Genomic DNA, 18,664 nt, shown 5'->3' on the forward strand with positions numbered 1-18,664 from the left:
AGGGTGCAGCGGGCGCGCGGAGCGTCGGCCTGCCGGGGCCGAGGAGGGTGCAGCCTGCACGCGGGACAGGGCCAGGGTTCCGGGTGCCGCACGCCCGCGCTCAGAACTTGCAGACACAGTTAAAAAGTTCTCGGGGCCTTGGAAATGGAATTTCTGCTCTTGAGGCGTATATGCATTCAACAGGCAGTTCTGCCTTCTGTGTGCCAAGTGCGAGTCAGACGGAAGGCAGCGAGATGGAAAGGGCTCTTCCTCTCCTGGAGTGTACATCCTCACAGGAGGAGGCATTGCGCACGCGGAATAAGTTAAAATACAAGCGACAGGTTTAGGACGATTCTGACCATTTTTGCACCCTTTTTGATGCCCCTGTCTGGAATCTGTTGCATTTTATTTGGTTTGTTTTGATGGAGAGGTCTTTTGAGGAGGAATAGATGTGGCCGTGTACAGAGTGTTGTAACAGGAGTTCCCATCCCATTGGTTTAAAAATTATTTGGGGGAGGGAGATTTTGGATTTGTGTTAACTGGCAAGCATGTGCAAACCGGGAACTCCTATTCTCTCTGCTTGCTTTGGATTTATTATATTAAAATTCGAACAGAGTGCAGACCTTTTATGTATCGTGTGTTGTTCTGGAGAGGCTCTGATGGTGCAATTGGAATTGGTCTACGTTGTGTAATTCTTGAGCCCAGCTGAGTTTGATTTTTCTTTCTCAGACTTAAGAGCAGCAAATGTTTATCATCTCCTGAAAAGAAGCATTAGTGCTTCAGTTAGTCCAGAAGATAGTACTTTCCCTGGTAAGTACAACGTAAACTTTCACTGGCGTAGCATTTGTACTGGAAATAAATCTAATTAATTTGCTCACATAAGAGTCCAAAAAATTTTGTTTTTTTTCTTTGTTTGCTTTTGGGGGGGGATATTAATAATGTCATTTAATATTTTAGCTAAATGTATTTACAGGGAGATATTAGTGCAGAGCTATAATGCATTACCAATTAACACAGAATATATAAATATTTCTGTAACAAATTTTATATAACAGGATTTCCATGTTACATAAAAATTTCATATTACTGATGCTTTGATGTCATAAAGTTGTTATGAAAATTATTTTATATTCTCATCTTGAGCTTTGTTCCCTTTATGAGATTTGCTTGCCATCTTTAGCTTTGTGTAAAATAGAGTAACATGGCTTTATAAGGAGGATGTATGATTGTGTTCTGAGGACAAATACATTATTAATGTTCATATAGCCATTTCCTTAACTGTTTTTTTTTCGTTCTTACCTCTTACTAATTCTCTTAAAAGCGCACTCCATAATTGTCATCTTTTCTCCATTCTTATCTGCTTGAACTTCCTTAAAATCTTTGACTTTTTTGATCACCCTTCACTTTGGAAATATTTTTTCTCCTTCGGTTTCTATTGGCATTATATAGATCCAGTTATTACTTCTTTGGTCGTTACCCTCTTTTTTTCCTTCCCTTGCTTGGCCTCTGTCTGAGAGTAGAGATGCCAGAACAGGTCTGGAAGCTGAAGGGAGTTTCTGGAGACGCCAAGGAGAGTGCGCCTGTTCTCGTGACTGAATGCTCCGTTCCTTTCTGTCTCATGCATCCGAGAACCTGTCTCTTGAGTTTCAGCTGTCATCTTTGGGGAATTACTTCTAATGTCTGTGTGCTTCCCTATCCTGTTTGCCGAATCCTGGTAGTGCTCAGTAATTTTGCAAGTTGGTATAGTCTAAGTCAGTACTACTATTGTTACAACAGGATTTTGGTGGAAAATGACATGGTCAGTGAAAGACACGTGATGAGTTTTCTGAAAGATTGCAAAGTGAGACTATCTTGTGAAAGGTGGATACATGGGACTCCCCTGGTCCAGGGGTTTAGACTTTGCCTTCCAGGGCAAGGAGTGTGGGTTCAGTCCCTGGTCAGGAAGCTAAGATGAAAAAACCGAGACATAAAACAGATGCAATGTTGTAATTTTAAGTTCACTAAGACTTAAAAAAAGAATCGGATACATGTGTCTGGAACTCCAGAGGAGAATGGAGCTGGAGAAAGATTATGGAATCATCAATATATAGATGTCCGTTTGAGCCATGAAGAACGGTGGGATTGTTTTGGAGAGTGAGAAGAGCAGAAAATCTCAAAAAGAATTCCAAGGAATTCATTTTTGAAAGGATCTGAGCACCAGTTTTTAAAGAAAGATAGGTTTCCCACAGAAAGCAGGTATTTTCAGGAGAAAATAGTCAAAGGTGTCATTGTTTTATTCCTTTCTTAGTCCTAATGTTGAGAAGTCAAGTACCAATGGGACTAAAAACCTAGATTTAGAAACATGTCAGTTGGTGACTTTGGTGGGCATAGTTCAGTGGCATGTTGGGGACAAAAGAACAGATCACACTGGATTCTGAAGGGAATAGAAAAGGCACGTAGGACAGAGAGACGGCCAAGAGTAGACAGTGCTTTCAGAAAGTCCATCTTCCTGGAAAGAAAGACATAGTGGTTAACTAAAAAGGGGAGACGAATTTAAAGGTGATTCAAAAAAATAATTTGAGAAATACTTGTGCATATTTAGATGTTAATGGGAAGGAAAGGGTGGAGAAGGAGAGATCAAAGATGCAGAGTCATCGGCCTGGTGTCCCAGTGGAATTCGGGGGGTAGTCTTGGTCAAAGGGTGGTGCCTCTTACGTGTCAACAGGGAAGAATGAGGAAAGGCCTAATGGAAATGCAGGAAGGTGGTCTGTTTATTACCTACTGGCTTCTATTTTCTTAAGGAATTAGGGGGTAAAGTCTTCTGGAATTTTGGCAGAAATGGTAAGAAATTGGTAATAAGACGCACATAGCATCTTTCCTAACTTCTATGAGGTAAACCACAGTTACCATATATCTCCTTCCCCCTCCTTTGAATCCGATTTCTGTACGTTGCTCTAAATTTTTCTCTGATCTTCTGACTCGTACCCTGTGGTGACCCTTAATTTCATATCTTCATATAATATTCCAGTCTCCAAGAAGACCATCTCCATTTCAAAGCTATAGTTATTCTTTATCTCCTCTCTCTTTAGTAAGGCTGAACCAAACTTTCATGATCTTTAAGGAGGGAACCATTTTCCCTAAAGTGCTTTGCATTTTTTGGTATTATTCAATAGTAATTGAGTGGGTGTATTTTTCAGCATCTTTAGAGTTTGAAATGAAGATTAATAATAATGAAATAGATTTTGAACTGCGATGAACTAAAGCAGTCTTCATAAAGAATGAATCATTTCGCTCTTTAGGCAGATTTCCCTGCTTGAATTTCCGTATTTTATATATATATATATATATATATATACACACACACACACACATATATATATATAATTTGGAGAATTGTATAATATGTATCAAAGTTGCATAACTCTCTAAGTATATATGCTGTAACATCTGCTTATCTGTGGCATTCTTTTCTTCTAATCAGTATGATTTTGCTTTCAAGCCTGTTCAGTGGGCGGTATACCTGGTTCCAGGAAGTGGTTCTTTGCAGTTCAGGCAATATGTGGATTTTATCAGGTAATATAAATAAGAAAATGGTACCTGGTGAATGTCTTTGTTAATACAAGTAATCCCACGAACCCATTACTTAATGCAGTCTTTTGATATGTTAGTTTTGTAGTTCACACTGGGAAGAGATACATTTTGGTGCAGAGAAAGATGACATCGAAGGTGTTCTTCAGACAAATATGGAAGAACGTTTGAGTGCTGTTGAGTGTTTTGAGGAAGAAGATGGCAGTAGCAGGGAATCATCCTTGGCTGAGTATGCTTACATGCGTCCAATAACGTCTTTACGATATTTGACGTTAGATTGTATGTTAGCCATGAGGGTGAGGATTTGATATGTTAGCGGTTACAGTGAGGGAATTTTACGTAATTAAAAATTTCAACTCTTATTTTGGAAGATGGGCAGTTTGGGCCTTTAATTTGAATAAAATTCTTTAAAATGCACAAATTTGTATCTGAAAATGTTTAGCTTCTCAAGCTTACTTATTTGTAGGAGTCATAAAAAGTGGTAATGTGTCACTTGCTTGAAGAAAAAGTCTGCTTGATGTTAAATTCCAGGCGCTTGAATAGAAACTCTGTTTAAGGTTAGTAGCCGGCGTTCACGCCGCAGTGTCGCTTTCATTTTGCTTTTGAAGCTGAAATGCATCTCTTCAGTTTGTGTGTCCTCAGCGTCTCGGGCACGTTGAGACCCAGAGCTGCTGAGGGTTGTATGGGTGATCGGATGCACTTTCGGGTTTTCTGAATTGTAGTTTGACGTATATGGCGACTCAAGTGATGTGAGTTGTGGTCATTATTTTTTTCTTCCTGAAGTACGCTGTCTCTGGCGGTGGTTTAGTCACTAAGTGGTGTCCGACTCTTGCCATCCCATGGACTGTAGCCGGCCAGGCTCCTCTGTCCCTGGGATTCTCCAGGCAAGAGTACTGGAGTGGGTTGCCATTTCCTTCTCCAGGGGATCTTCCTGACCCAGGAATCGAACCCAGGTCTCCTGCTTTGCAGGCAGATTCTTTCCCAACTGAGTTACAGGGAAGCCCACTAGTCATTTTGGTCTTGTGTAATACTTCATTACAAAAAACTGCTTTTGCTTATTTTAATATTCAAGTATTATATTTCTATAAATTACTGCAGACTTCGAGTGTTCCTGTTTTCAAATCGTATTTGTTTATGCTGATTAATGAGGGGAGACAGAAGTTTAAAAAGGGCATTGAAATGGAGGCTGGTAGAAGTGGTCCTGACCTTGGGCCAGTGACTGAACTTGTCTGGTGTTTCCTGTCTCGTCTGTAAAGTGCTGAGGGCCTTTTGGATGGTTTCTAAGCTGCCTTCTAGCCGTAGGGCTCTTACCGTACCGTTCCATGTTTTCTCACCACTGTCGAAGATGGTGAGTGCAAAAACAGCCGTTTCCATTAAGTGACTTAATAACTCTTTCCACAAGAGGGAGCTTGAAAACTGCACTTTACCATAAGATGCCTTAAGTTTCTTAAACAATGATGAGTTTATAATAAAAGATTCAGGTACCTTTATGCTATCTAGCAAGCTATTTTGAGAAAAATTCATTACATGGATGAAACTAAGAGATTTTTAATAGATTTTAAAGAATCGAAGGAGAGTGTCATGTTTTCCTGCCGTCTGTTCTGTGTCGCTCAGAGGGAAGCAGTAGCCATCTTTATTAACCACTTAGGAATACCTTACTTTGTAGGGTTCAGAAAAATGTTTGGTCTACTAGTTATGATTTATATTTAATTACTAGATATAATTTAGGGAGGGGTTTTCACCCCTTGTTTGTTAACTGTTGCTTATTTGGGGAGTGTAGCTTAGAACTTGGATTCAGGGTTTGAATCCTAGCTTTCATACCTACTACTGATGTGAACTTTAATTGAATTATTTAAAGTGAGGATATAAATAGTATTAAGAGTATTGCCTAATGGGATTGTCATGAAGGTCAAATGAGATAATGCTAACATACTTAATAGTGTCTGGCACAGAGATCCATTTGCTTAATATGACCTAATTATGATTATATATGACTTTTTTCCCCTACTTTCTCTTTTGTTTTAGCCTTTATGAAGAATCTGCGGAAAGTTTGCATCAGTTATCAGACAAGCTTCCTGCTCCTGGTAATACCTTGTGGCTATTTTCAGCATTTGTATCTTATCTTACACTGTGTGTGAGGGAATGATAAACTCAGTCTTCATGCTTGTGTTCTCACTTCTGATTTTTAAATTAAAAATGAAAAATGATTTTTATTTGAAGTTGTGAAAAACAAATTCTCCACTACTTTAATAAAATACATTGTTGAGATATTAGCTTTTTAAATTGTTTTCATTTACTTAGACAAAAGTTAGAACTTACAAAAGTAAATACTCGTCTGTCTCCTTCTTCAGTTATTACTGAAGAAGAATCTTTCTACTGTCTACCATTGTTTTCCACAATGTTCTTTAGAACACTTGTCCCATGACAACCCCTGGAAAAAGAAATTCTTTAACGTAGATCATTTGGGTAGCATTCTTTCCTGGTGTAAAGTCAGCTATATATATTGTCATATAGAAAGTCATACAGTAAAAGAAGCCCTTGATTCAATTTTTTTTATGCAGTTCATTTTTTTTTCTGTAATGGGAAGCATATTTTATGAAATACTGTATTGTTTTTTCTTAAAACTGTATTTTATCTTAAATTTTTCTTAAGGTGAGTCAGTTACTTGATTCATCAAAAATTTGATATATTTTGGCATCCACAAATACTTTTAAAGAGTTTTCTGAGTATTTTCGTTATTGGAGGTCAGTTATTAAGCAGATATTGGTTGTGTCTGTTACGTGTCAGGCATTGTACTGGGAGCTGAGTATACAGTGATAAGTAAAGTCTATGTGATTATCATAAAGGATTTTAGCTCAAATCTAATCCTTATATTCAGGATTGTATTTTAGCATAAAAGATCTTATATGGAAAAGAGCTAAGTAGATTGACAAATAAGCATCAGTTTTTTTCTATGAAGTTCAAAATATGAAATGTGGAGTTGCTATTTTGGCAAATTGAAATACTTTCATTGTTCTACTTTGGTTTGGTTTCTGTTTGATTTTGATTTTTCTTATCCTTCAGTAAAATTTATCATTTTATAAAATTTAAAGTTTCATGAAGTAACCTTCTTTCTCAGGAACCAGTGATACCGTCAGTATAATTGAATTTTCTGAGTGTCTTATTGTTCTTTAGAAAGAGAAATAATTTATTTGAGCATTTCAGTTTCACCCTAACTCATTCCCTTTTGTGTAAGAAGATCAAGTATAGAAGAGCATAATGAATTGCACGTTTTTTTCCCTCTGTTCAGAGCAACAGTAGCATTGATGATCTCACAGCGATGTGTTATTGCACGTTTTTTTCCCTCTGTTCAGAGCAACAGTAGTATTGATGGCCTCACAGCGATGTGTTATTAACCACTGGCACATAATTGGCAAGTGATTATGACGTAGTCCATTGTTTTTCTGGCACATGCTAGCTATTTCAAGATAACATGGCTTTAAATCAAGTGATAAACACTTAAAAATTTCAGACTCCTGAAGATGTGTACTGTTTTGAAGAATTTCAGAAATTAAAGTTAAAATCCTCCTTCATCTTCTAAATAAACATAAAATTCAATTGTCCAGAATACTGTTTTGAGGCATTTCGGGTCTAATGTCTTTAAAAAGTTACACTTAATCAACTGTGCTCCAAAACAAAAATGTAAAATACTTATAAAAATGCTTTTATTTCTTTCTAGGTAGAGCAATGATAGATATAATACTGTTGCCTTCTGACAAAGATCCTCCAAAACTGAGAGACTGTTTGCCTACTGTCGGAGCATTAAAACATTTGAAGGAATGGCATTCAGCAAAAATTACCATAGCAGGAGATCATTGTGAAATGTAAGCTGTCTGTGCTATTTGTTTTTACAGTTAAGTTGCTACCCTGCTTTTCACAGACCCAGCATTTGAGGATCTTTTAAAATGTGACAGTTTTATGGGGTGGCCAAGAAAGCAGCATCTTACGGGAAAAATGAAGCTTTTTTGACCAACCCGATATGTCCTACTGCAATTAGAGAGTTTTCCATTGAGAAGAACTTGGATTTCCCTAATTTCACACTTTATTTTTCTCAGAAGTTTTAAGCTTTTAGTAAATATCACGGATACTGTTTTTGAACCGTTATTGAGCGTTATTCTCCAAACAGACTGTGTCTTTTTAAATAGGGTTGTGTTGTCCAGTGGGCATGGCGATAAATGCCGTGGGTGTGTGGAGACACTGGATTTATGATGCCGTGGTTTTCTGTCTTATGTGCAATGGAGAAATTAACATACACTGTTGTGTTTTATGACTCTTGAGTAAGGATCAGCTGTGTATTAGTTTCGATCCTTAAATAGGTGCTGGGTTTGTTCACGGCATGACTTTCTTCATTCAGCAGCTGTCTGTTGACCACTGTCATTATGCCAAGCACAGCAGTATTTACTGGGAAACTACAAAAGTGAGATTTGATGGTTTTCATTGAAGTTCAGGGAGGAACTGGAATGCGTATAGTCAGGATAGTCTGTCAGTGCTATTAAGGAACTTCATACAGAGCCGTTGTGGGAGCAGTTTAGGAAAGCAGTTCTTTTGAAGATACGAATTTCATTCTTTTTGTCTGTATATGTGTGTACATACGTGTGTATCTGACATGTTAAAGCCAGTAAATAGCAATAGGAAAATCTAGTCGTCTGTAGCGTTAAGGATAATTATTCATAATTCATGGTGATGCTGAGATTAAATGAACATATGCTGGAAACTTCTCCAGAGACTGATTTAATGAATGTTCTGTAATGTTAATAGATAAAAGCAGAAATATAAACTTTACATTTTGCTTGTTTAGCTTGTAGTTAACTATAACCATTAAATCTAAGTCAAATTTAAAAGCCTGTATTGAATTATCATGAACTTTTTATTTATAGAAATTATCAGAAAATTGCAGAATACCTTTCTGCTAATATTGTATCTTTTGAAGATCTCAGAAATGCTATTGATTCAAAGGAGCTATGGAGGGGAAAGATTCAGATATGGGAGAGGAAGGTAAGTGGATTTCTGTTACCACAGTTTACAAAGCAGGCCTTTCAACTTTATTTACAACACAGATAATATAAATGAATCCTAATGAAAATGTACCATTTGAAGATGTTCTGGAAAAACACTTATCTAAGTAGAACTTCTTCATTAATAGAAATGTTCTGAATTTATACTTATACAATAGCCCACTGGCTTCATGTTGCTACTAGAACTTTCTATGTGACTACTTCAAACACAGAACTGAATTTTTCACTTTATTTAAATTTAAATAGTCACTATGATTGTTTTGGGCACTGTAATTCTAGAATGTAACATTATTTTAAAACATAGCTTTTAACATTAGTTAAGTTCATGTTTGTCCAAGCTGCTTTGTTTCATTGCATATAAGTTGTATCCACGTTGAAATAAGTATTTCTGGTATTTGATGTATTTCCGTCTATTATGCTTAGTTGCTCAGTTGTGTCCGGTTCTTTGCGACCCCATGGACTGTAACCCACCAGGCTCCTCTGTCCATGGGATTCTCCAGGCAAGAATACTGGAGTGGGTTGCCATTCCCTTCTCCAGGGGATCTTCCTAATAACCCGGGGATCGAACCCCAGTCTTCTGCACTGCAGGCAGATTCTTAACCATTTGAACCATCAGGAAGCCCCTGTGGTTCCAGAGAATAGGCTTAACATACTCTTGTGGGCTCATGAAAGGCCAAGGAGAGCGTTTCATGAAAAATTCACGTGTAAGTTGAAATACGAATGATGTGTACGTAAATGGAAGAACTGCATTTTGAGCCGAGGAGTCAGAAATGAGTTAATATATGGTTTTCCTCTCAACTTTTATGTTGCAATAAGATGCATTAATCTTCATAACTTAGTTCATGATGTCTGTAACTGCTCTCTGTGTTTCTTTTCAGTTTGGAAGTGAAATAAGTTTTCCTGAATTTTGTTTAAAGGGAGTCACACGGAAGAATTTTAGTACATCTAATTTAAAAACTTGCTTTCTTGACCAAAAGTTAATACCATCAAAGGATGAAGATATTTTGCCAAAGGTAATCCGTGCTTGTTTTTACAATCATCCATTCATAAATATCGTTAGAAGATACATTTGAATCTTCAGTTAACTTGGCTAATATACGTGCTTAAGTGTGCTCATTCATACAACTTGTATTATAATTGTTCTTAAATTATAGTGTGTTATCGGCATTGAGTGTTGGGAAAAACTATCACTGTTTTAGATTCTTTTCAAAATGGAATGACCCTAATGTTAGCTCAGTATCGGCCTGAAGCTGCTTTAGGTTTGGCCTTTACCTTTTGAGCTTCCTAGGATTCAGTTTGAAGGGAGCATGCCACAGTGCAAAGAGAACAGGCTTTGATCTCTCTGTCTCTGTGTTCACACGCACAAACGCATGCTTCAGTTCAGGCGCTTGGTCGCGTCCGACTCTGCGACCCCATGGACTGCAGCACACCAGGCTTCCCTGTCTGTCACCAATCCCAGAACTTGCTTGAACTCACGTCAGTTGGGTTGGTGATGCCATCCAACCATCTCATCCTCTGTCGTCCCCTCTGCCTTCAGTCTCTCCCAGCATCAGGGCCTTTTCTAATGAGTCAGCCCTTTGCATCAGGTGGCCAAAGTATTGAAGCTTCAGCATCAGTCCTTCTGATGAATATTTCGGATTGATTTCCTTTAGGATTGACTGGTTTGATCTTTTTGCAGTCCAAGGGACTCTCAAGAGTCTTCTCCAACTCCACAGTTCAAAAACATCAGTACTTGGGCGCTCAGCTTTCTTTATGAGCCAGCTCTCACATCCACGTATGACTTGAAAAAACCGTACCCTTGAGTATACGAATCTTTATATAAATACACACTTTGTGTCTTGCGTATTTTTGTGTATACACACACATACACACATGTAATCGTATATGCTAAAATTAGTCAGATTTCTGCAAGTTTAAGATTTTGTGTTGTTTGAAGATGGTTTTGCTTTTCTTTGCCCTTCCTATTAAGTACTCTAACCCCAACCTTGGAAATACCTTCTTCACTAGCTCACTCTTAGTTTAGTTTTAGACTCTATCCAGAGAAATCCTTAATCTTATTTCTTCGAGTGGAGCTTGCTTTGTTAATTAGCACTCTTGGTTTCACTAGTTCTTTCTTTAATTACTTTGGTATTTTCTCCAAGGATTTTTTTTTTTTTTCATCTCAGCATACCAGTCAGAGTCCATTCTGGTGCGTCTTTTCTTTTTCTTTCTCACTTTTTCAGAGCCACTTGAGTAACCTAGCCTCCTGGCGTATCTGTCTGTCTAGCTAGAGATAAACAGGAAAAGTTGAGAACTCTTGTCCCCTGTTGCTTACCTCTTTTTAGACTTACTTTCTTCCTGTAAACTCTTTCTAGAAACTTTCCTTTCTAGGAAATCTCTGTGTCTATCTCTCCACTCTGAAAGCTAGAATTCGAATGGAAGAAATTCTTGTCTGTTATAGAGAATGAAGTGTTTGGCTTGCATAATGTATAAATACTGTCTTTTTAAGACCAATTTTAAAGGTTTAAAACCTGATCACTAATTTGTTCACTTTCATTTTATTTCTGGTATTTAAAACCTTACATAATTTTATTTTCTTTTTTAGGTTTTCCATTATTATGGCCCTGCTTTAGAATTTGTGCAGATGATAAAATTATCAGATCTACCCTCCTGCTATATGTCAGACATTGAATTTGAGTTGTATCCTTTTCATTTATCTGTTCATCATAGATCACATTTTCTGTGTTAAATAGAGTTTTTTCCTGGCACCACCACATTTAAATATTTGGCTGTACTTTTGTTGTTTTTCATTTTTTTGATAATATCAGTATACCTTTCATTGCCATTGTTTTAAGAGAAGGGCTACAACTTGCAAAAAAGAATCCTCCTTCAGGTAGTGTACTTATGCCTTTAGGATAGGCAGGAGGCTTCCTGAAATTATCACGCATTTGTGGGGTAGGGAAGAGGGAAAAATGTTAGGAGTCTGTGAAGAAAACCAAAATAATTTATATACTATTGGAAGGTTCAGATGTTTCTCTTGACATTGAAAGGATAGATAGGAGTGCCGTTCTACTGTATCGTTTTAAAGGCCTAAGTAAATGTGAGCCTTCACATTCGTCTGCAGATATTCAGCACAGTTTAGAATCTTTTTAAAGAAAATATATCTAAGATGTTTTAAGAATACACCTAATAACAGAATATTTTGTATAAAAAGAATTTGTTGTGGGTGGAAATGAAACACTAGCACATAGTGTCCTTGAATTTTTATTCAGAAGCTCCAGGTTTTAAGATCTCTGGTTCCAATAGTTTGCAGTATCCCTACTTCTTGGTGTATCTTCAGAAGCAGAAAAATAATTGTCCTTATGGAGAGGAGTAATTGTGAGTTCCTAGTTTAAAATTTTTGATAAATGAATTTAAACATCTTGTGAGTTGGAGGATCAAACTTACTTTAGGAAGTTAAGTCATTTGACAGCTAACCATTCCATCATTTCTTTAACTCCTTAGTACAGGGGACTGACAAAAAACAGTACCAGGCAGAACTCCAAGTTGCTGTTGGAGCAGATTTCTTCCCTGTGTGGTGAGGTATAGAAAGTGGGGTTTTGTTTGTTTTTAACTCAGTGTTTACAGATGTGTGAGAAAAGGGAATATACATATATTTTAATCTGTCTTTGTGTGATGATTTGGTTTCTTTCACATAACACATTGTTTTGGTCCTAATTCATATTAAAATATTTTGGACTTCTTATAACTCCAGAGTCCACTGCAGACAGGAAGTGATTTTTGTTTTTTTAGAAGAGATTTTTGAAAATAACCTTCATGATTGGTAATTAATTGCTTTAAAGTTTCAGGCTACATTAGATTATTGTTAACTTACTCTTTCACATTTGATTTCAGTTCTGTGGCAAAATATTTATATGGCCCAGATGATAGACACACTTAAGTGAAACATTTTCCCGAATTGTATAAAGCTCTAGGTAACCCTCTTTTTGAAGTTACAATGAAATCTTTAGTCCTTAGTTTTATAGATAATGTTTCAAGTCAAGATCAGGCATATACCTGTAATTTGGCACACGTACAAAATAATTATTAATCCATCTACTGAAGATAGGCAAGACCAATCCTAGAAGGCAGCTAAACTGTTGGTATCTATTCATGTCATATTTTCAGTTGTTTTATTTTAAATTTGTTGTATTAGATTGTCATTTTTATTGTTTCTTGGGCGATGACCATAGAATATTGGACTGTACTCTATGAGTCAGGGACAAATATTGGATCTTTAAATATATGTTCCTACTTTAATGCAGCAAAAGGGATAATTTTTGAAAACATAGATTATGTAATTTGGCTGATAGATCTGTAAATGTGAAACAGTTCATTGTCCTTTTACATTGGGTTAAAATTAGTCTTTTACATTTTTTGAAAGAAAATTTTAAATTGCAGGCTCATTGCTTGAAATAATCCTAGTGCTTTATAACATGGTTTTCATTTATTTCTTTTTTTTGGACTGCCTGACATTTGCTTGTTGCAGGTACTGGAGAGAATAAAGTGGACAAGGTCCCTCCTTGGGAAGCTATCATAGTGCTTAAATTCTAGCGATTTCTGTGATCCTAGGTCAACTTCTGAGCTTAAAAAGAATGTTTGATTATCCCCAGAATAAAAATAAAAGCCTTTTAGAGGAATGCTTATTAGATTAGAAAAAGGCAAGATAAGATTGTTAGGGAATCATAATATCTGTTAATCATATGGGCAGGAACATTTCTGTTAAAGAGAATTTATAAGGCTAAGGGAACGATTGTCATACTAGTGCCTGCTTGTTCGGTGCTTGCCCTCTGAAAGGCATTGGAATGTCGTCTTAAATTTTGAAATGGAAGGTGAAACCGAAAGCCTCGTTCTCAAGTCTCAGAGCCTGCCTAAGGGTTCGTGTAGGAGTGAGCGCAGCTCGTCAGAATCCAGGTTTGCTGCCAGAGTCCTGTAAACTACTGACATAAGTTTATTTTGTAGGAAATTATAGCATATGTGATGTAGAAATGTTTATTTTCATTTTTGTAGTAAATGTTTAATCAAAAACAGACTGTCTCAGAAATGTGGTTATTTATCTGGATGGTGGATCGGATATTTATACCAGGGTATAAGTTATGCTTTGAACTGTGTTTAGCATCTCTACATTGTTAAGCTGTAACTATAATTTTAACGGTCATATAATTGTTAAACTATAACTGGACTCTGATCTGGCATACTAACATTACAGCTTTGTCTCCCCTTTGGGCCAGATGGTCTTGTCATGCATTTTGGGCTAAGAAGTCTTATTTATGCAAGGAGGAAGAATTAGGACTTAATGTTTAGAAAATTAAACATATATCTTTTAGAATTAATGATTATTTTCCTAAATATTTTTATTTTAATGTCTAATCTTGAGTATGTAGAATATATTTGACTTAAAAAGATTATGGCTATAATAATAAAGGAAAGTAAACATATTTAATTTTACCTTCCTTATTTTGCCCTGGTAGACTTATTTTTATAACTGTTAAGAATACATAAGCAAAAATAATAAATAGCAGCAAAAAGTTAATTAACTTTGTGTCACATATCTCATATAACCCATCTGTCTACAAAAGACAATTAAAAGTGACTTTGCTTTAGATTTGAGATGCTTCGTGCCTAAATTTCACCCAAATTTTAAAAATGTGTATATTGAGATGTGCTGATTTTGTAGCTTACATTTCTAAAATAACAAGCAAAGTACAGCTTTCAAGGTTGCAATTTGTATTGTTCAGTGCTTAATCAAACTGAGAATTTACCTAAATATGTTATGTTGTGTTTGGGGGAACAAATATTTAATGAACATCTGTGCACCCAGCCGTGGGAATATGAGGATGACTAAGCTGAGCTTGGGCATGAATCAGCTGGACGCTGCTGTATGTTCTCTGGCATATGATTCCTGGTTTCTCTGAATTTATACCTGTTAGCATCGAGTCTCTGATCCCTAGGGACAGAAGCTATGAAGTGGCCTTTTGACTCTAATTTTGAAGCCAGAACAATAATCCATTTAGACCCGAAGTTGTAAAATTATGGCTTAGTGTGACCAGAATCTTTTGAGGACAGATAGGATTTGTGGCCTCTCATTGATTTGCAGATAGACTAAGAAATTATACCCACAACCTAAACTTAAGTCAGATACTGTAAATATGGTTTTCAGATACATGGAAGGAAAGGAATGCTTGTAGCTGAATACCTTTCTACGTTTTTTGGCTTTTTCTTTTTTGGTAGAGGTGAGGCTGTGTTTTGGGTTTTTGGTTTTTTAGCTTTTATAGTGAAATTTTTGGGAGAGAGCGTTATTAAGGGTGTGGTATGTAGGTGAGATGTGAGTAGAGGGTTGTCAGGTGGCGCTATTTTAAAGTTGCGTTCTGTGTGCAGTCACTCAAAGTATGGTCTGTTTTATCCAGGCTGGTGCTCTTTTTGTATTGCCGTGTACCATGGGTCGCATACTTGCTCCTCCTCCCAGCCAGCTCAGTTCAAGAAGATGGAAGGAGTATATGGCTAGAAAACCTGGGACAATCAGTGGTAAGCAGTCCAGCGTTCATGGTGCAGCATAGATAATGCGCATACAAGATCTGAAGGAGACGACACTTCTTCATGAGAAAATACGTTATTTGTTACTACTGATTAAGAAAGACCTGTATCGTACTAAGATTTTTTTAATCTAATAACCTACTGCAATATATATACAATAACCTTAATTCATTCGTAAAATATCAGTGTTCAAAAGACACAAATCTTGGTTAATTAGATAGCTAGTTATATTGAACCTGGGTTTCTTAGAGCCATTTCAGGAATAAAATTGATGGAAATAAAGTGATTATTATATGATATATTAAAAAATAAACTCGTTACAATTTTTTGATGAAATTAATAGAATTTAACAACTTTTTATATGCTGTACACTATTTTGAGTACTTTAGAAATCTTGATTCATTTAAATTTTATAATAACTTTATGAAATTACATTTATACCCATTCAACAGATGTGGAAAATTGGGGGTTGGAGAAATTACAGAGCTATTAACTGGCAGAATCTTGTTTCAAATCCTGTCTCTTCCAGTTAATAGCTCTGTTAACTCCTCCAAGGATTTGAACCCAGGCCTCTAATAATCTATTACATTCAAGATGTCATTAATTTCTACTATAAATTCAGATTATTTAAATCAAAACTAATATTTCCTGAAGTAATGGTGGGTCAGATGTTAAAGTCGCTTGTCCGAAGTCACATCGCCAAAGTGTGTTCCTTTGTATTCTTTGCCAGTGTATATTCCAGTTGGACAGTGCTTGTGGACTGTGCCTGGTGGCTCAGCTGGTAAAGAGCCCGCCTGCAATGTGGGAGCCCTGGGTTCAGTCCCTGGGTTGGGAAGATCCCCTGGAGGAGGGAAAGGCTGCCCACTCCAGTATTCTGGCCTGGAAATGTCCGTCACTGGGTAGTCCATGGGGTCGCCGAGCGTCGGACACGTCTTTCTTTCGCTCAGTTTACCTCTGCGCTTATGGCCCGCTGTTGTGCTCCGTCTCGAGATGCTCTCAAGTCAAGTGCTCGTGCTCAGCCGTGCCCAGCTCTTTGTGCCCCGTGGACGGTAGCCTGCTAGGCTCCCCTGTCCTTGGAATTCTCCAGGCAAGAGTACTGGATGGCTTGCCATTTCCTTCTCCAGGGGATCTTCCCGACCCAGGGACCGAGCCTGCGTCTTCTGCCTCTCCCGTATTGGGGGCAGGTTGTTTACTGGGAAAGCTGCAGAGGTACTCTAGAGCCCTAGAATGCCAGGGGATACAGTTTACAATCAGTGGCTTTCCCAGTACTTTGGAGGAAATAGGTGAGACATTGAAATCAATGTTAACAAATGTTGAATCTGAAATGCACATAGTATTTATGTAGAAAGTTAAAGCTAGAGTTTAGTTTTAGATGTATATCTCAGTGAGTCATCAAGGCAGGAGATTTAGAGTTTTAGTTTACCGGCTGTTTTGTTTACCTCTTTTACAAGTCACCCTAGTTCAGTTGAGTTCGATTGCTCAGTCGTGTCCGACTCTTTGTGACCTCACGGACTGTAGCGCGCCAGGCTTCCCTGTCCATCACCAACACTCAGAGCTTGCTCAAACTCATGTCCCTTGAGTCAGTGTTGCCATCCAGCCATCTCGTGCTCTGCCGTCCCCTTCTCCTCCTGCCCTCAATCTTTCCCAGCATCAGGGTCTTTTCCAGTGAGTCAGTTTTTCCCATCAGGTGGCCAGAGGATTACAGCTTCAGCTTCAGCATCAGTCACTCCTTCCAGTGAACACCCAGGACTGATCTCCTTTAGGGTGAACTGGGTGGATCTGCTTGCAGTCCAAGGGACTCTAAAGAGTCTTCTCCAGCACCACAGTTCAAAAGCATAAATTCTTTGGTGCTCAGCTTTCTTTATAATCCAACTCTTAAAACCATACACGACTACTGGAAAAACCATAGCTTCGAATAGACAGACCTTTGTTGGAAGAGTAATGTGTCTGCTTTTTAATATGCTGTCTAGGTTGGTCATAACTTTTCTTCCAAGGAATAAGCGTCTTCTAATTTCATGGCTGCAGTCACCATCTGCCGTGATTTTGGAGCCCCAAAAATAAAGTCTGACACTGTTTCCACCGTTTCCCCATCTATTTGCCATGAACTGATGGGACCGGATGCTATGATCTTAGTTTTCTGAATGTTGAGCTTTAAGGTAACTTTTTCACTTTCCTCTTTCACTTTCATCAAGAGGCTCTTTAGTTCTTCTTCACTTTCTGCCATAAGGGTGGCGTCATCTGCATATCTGAGGTTATTGATATTTTTCTTGGCATTCTTGATTCAAACTTGTGCTTCATCCAGCCTGGTATTTCGCATAGAAGTTAAATAAGCAGGGTGACGATATACAGCCTTGATGTACTCTTTTCCCGATTTGGGACCAGTCTGTTGTTTCATGTCCAGTTCTGGTTGCTTCTTCACCTGCATACAGGTTTCTCAGGAGGCAGGTCAGGTGGTGTGGTATTCTCATCTGTTCAAGAATTTTCCAGTTTGTTGTGATCCACACAGTCAAAGGTTTTGGTATAGTCAGTAAAGCAGAAGTAGATGTTTTTCTGGAGCTCTCTTGCTTTTTCGATGATCCAACAAATGTTGGCAGTTTGATCTCTGGTTCCTCTGCCTTTTCTAAATCCAGCTTGAATACCTGGAATTTCATGTACTGTTGACGCCTGGCTTGGAGAATTTTAGCATTACTTTGCTAGCGTGTGAGATGACTGCAATTGTGTGTAGTTTGAGCATTCTTTGCCCATTGCCTTTCATTGGGATTGGAATGAAAACTGACCTTTTCCAGTCCTGTGACCATTGCTGAGTTTTCCAAATCTGCTAGCATATTGCGTGCAGCACTTTCACAACTTCTTCTGTTAGGATTTGAAACAGCCCAGCTGGAATTCCATCACCTCCACTAGAGGTCCATACCATTTCCATCCTTTATTGAGCCCATCTTTGCATGAAATGTTCCCTTGATATGTTGAATTTTCTTGAAGGGATCTCTAGTCTTTCCCATTCTGTTGTTTTCCTCTTATTTCTTTGCCTTGATCACTGAGGAAGGCTTTCTTATCTCTCCTTGCTAGTTTTTGGAATTCTGCATTCAAATGAGTATATCTTCCCTTTGGTCCTTTGCCTTAACTTCCCTTTTTTTCTCAGCTGTTTGTAAGGCTTGCTCAGACCACCGTTTTGCCTTTTTCCGTTTCTGTTTCTTGGGGATGGTCTCGATCCCTGTCTCGTGTACTGTGTCGCAGACCTCCGTCCATAGCTCTTCAGGCCCTCTGTCTATCAGAAGGATTGACGCTTTTGAACTGTGGTGTTGGAGAAGGGAGACTCTTGAGAGTCCCTTGGAGAACAAGGAGATGCAACCAGTCCATTCTAAAGGAGATCGGCCCTGGGATTTCTTTGGAAGGAATGATGCTGAAGCTGAAACTCCAGTACTTTGGCCACCTCATGTGAAGAGTTGACTCATTGGAAAAGACTCTGATTCTGGGAGGGATTGGGGACAGGAGAAGGGGACGACCGAGGATGA

The 18,664-nt window shown here is 37.9% G+C and overlaps 1 protein-coding gene across 2 annotated transcripts in view; it reads left to right on the forward strand.

The window, feature by feature from the left end:
- The window catches only part of LOC120878888 (MDM2 binding protein), a 68,237-nt gene that overhangs the window by 287 nt on the left and 49,286 nt on the right, over positions 1-18,664 (forward strand). For both annotated transcript variants that reach the window (XR_005724652.1, XM_040261798.1), the window contains exons 2-11: positions 709-789; positions 3,458-3,531; positions 3,627-3,775; positions 5,572-5,630; positions 7,265-7,409; positions 8,463-8,580; positions 9,479-9,613; positions 11,185-11,279; positions 12,089-12,161; positions 15,026-15,143. Coding sequence is in view for 1 of the 2 variants with exons in the window: in XM_040261798.1 (XP_040117732.1) it covers positions 709-789; positions 3,458-3,531; positions 3,627-3,775; positions 5,572-5,630; positions 7,265-7,409; positions 8,463-8,580; positions 9,479-9,613; positions 11,185-11,279; positions 12,089-12,161; positions 15,026-15,143 (1,047 nt within the window). In the remaining variant the exon portion in view is untranslated. The remainder of the gene's footprint in view (positions 1-708; positions 790-3,457; positions 3,532-3,626; positions 3,776-5,571; positions 5,631-7,264; positions 7,410-8,462; positions 8,581-9,478; positions 9,614-11,184; positions 11,280-12,088; positions 12,162-15,025; positions 15,144-18,664) is intronic.

Source organism: Oryx dammah, unplaced genomic scaffold (assembly GCF_014754425.2).
Source record: "Oryx dammah isolate SB20612 unplaced genomic scaffold, SCBI_Odam_1.1 HiC_scaffold_19, whole genome shotgun sequence".
NCBI lineage: Eukaryota > Metazoa > Chordata > Mammalia > Artiodactyla > Bovidae > Oryx > Oryx dammah.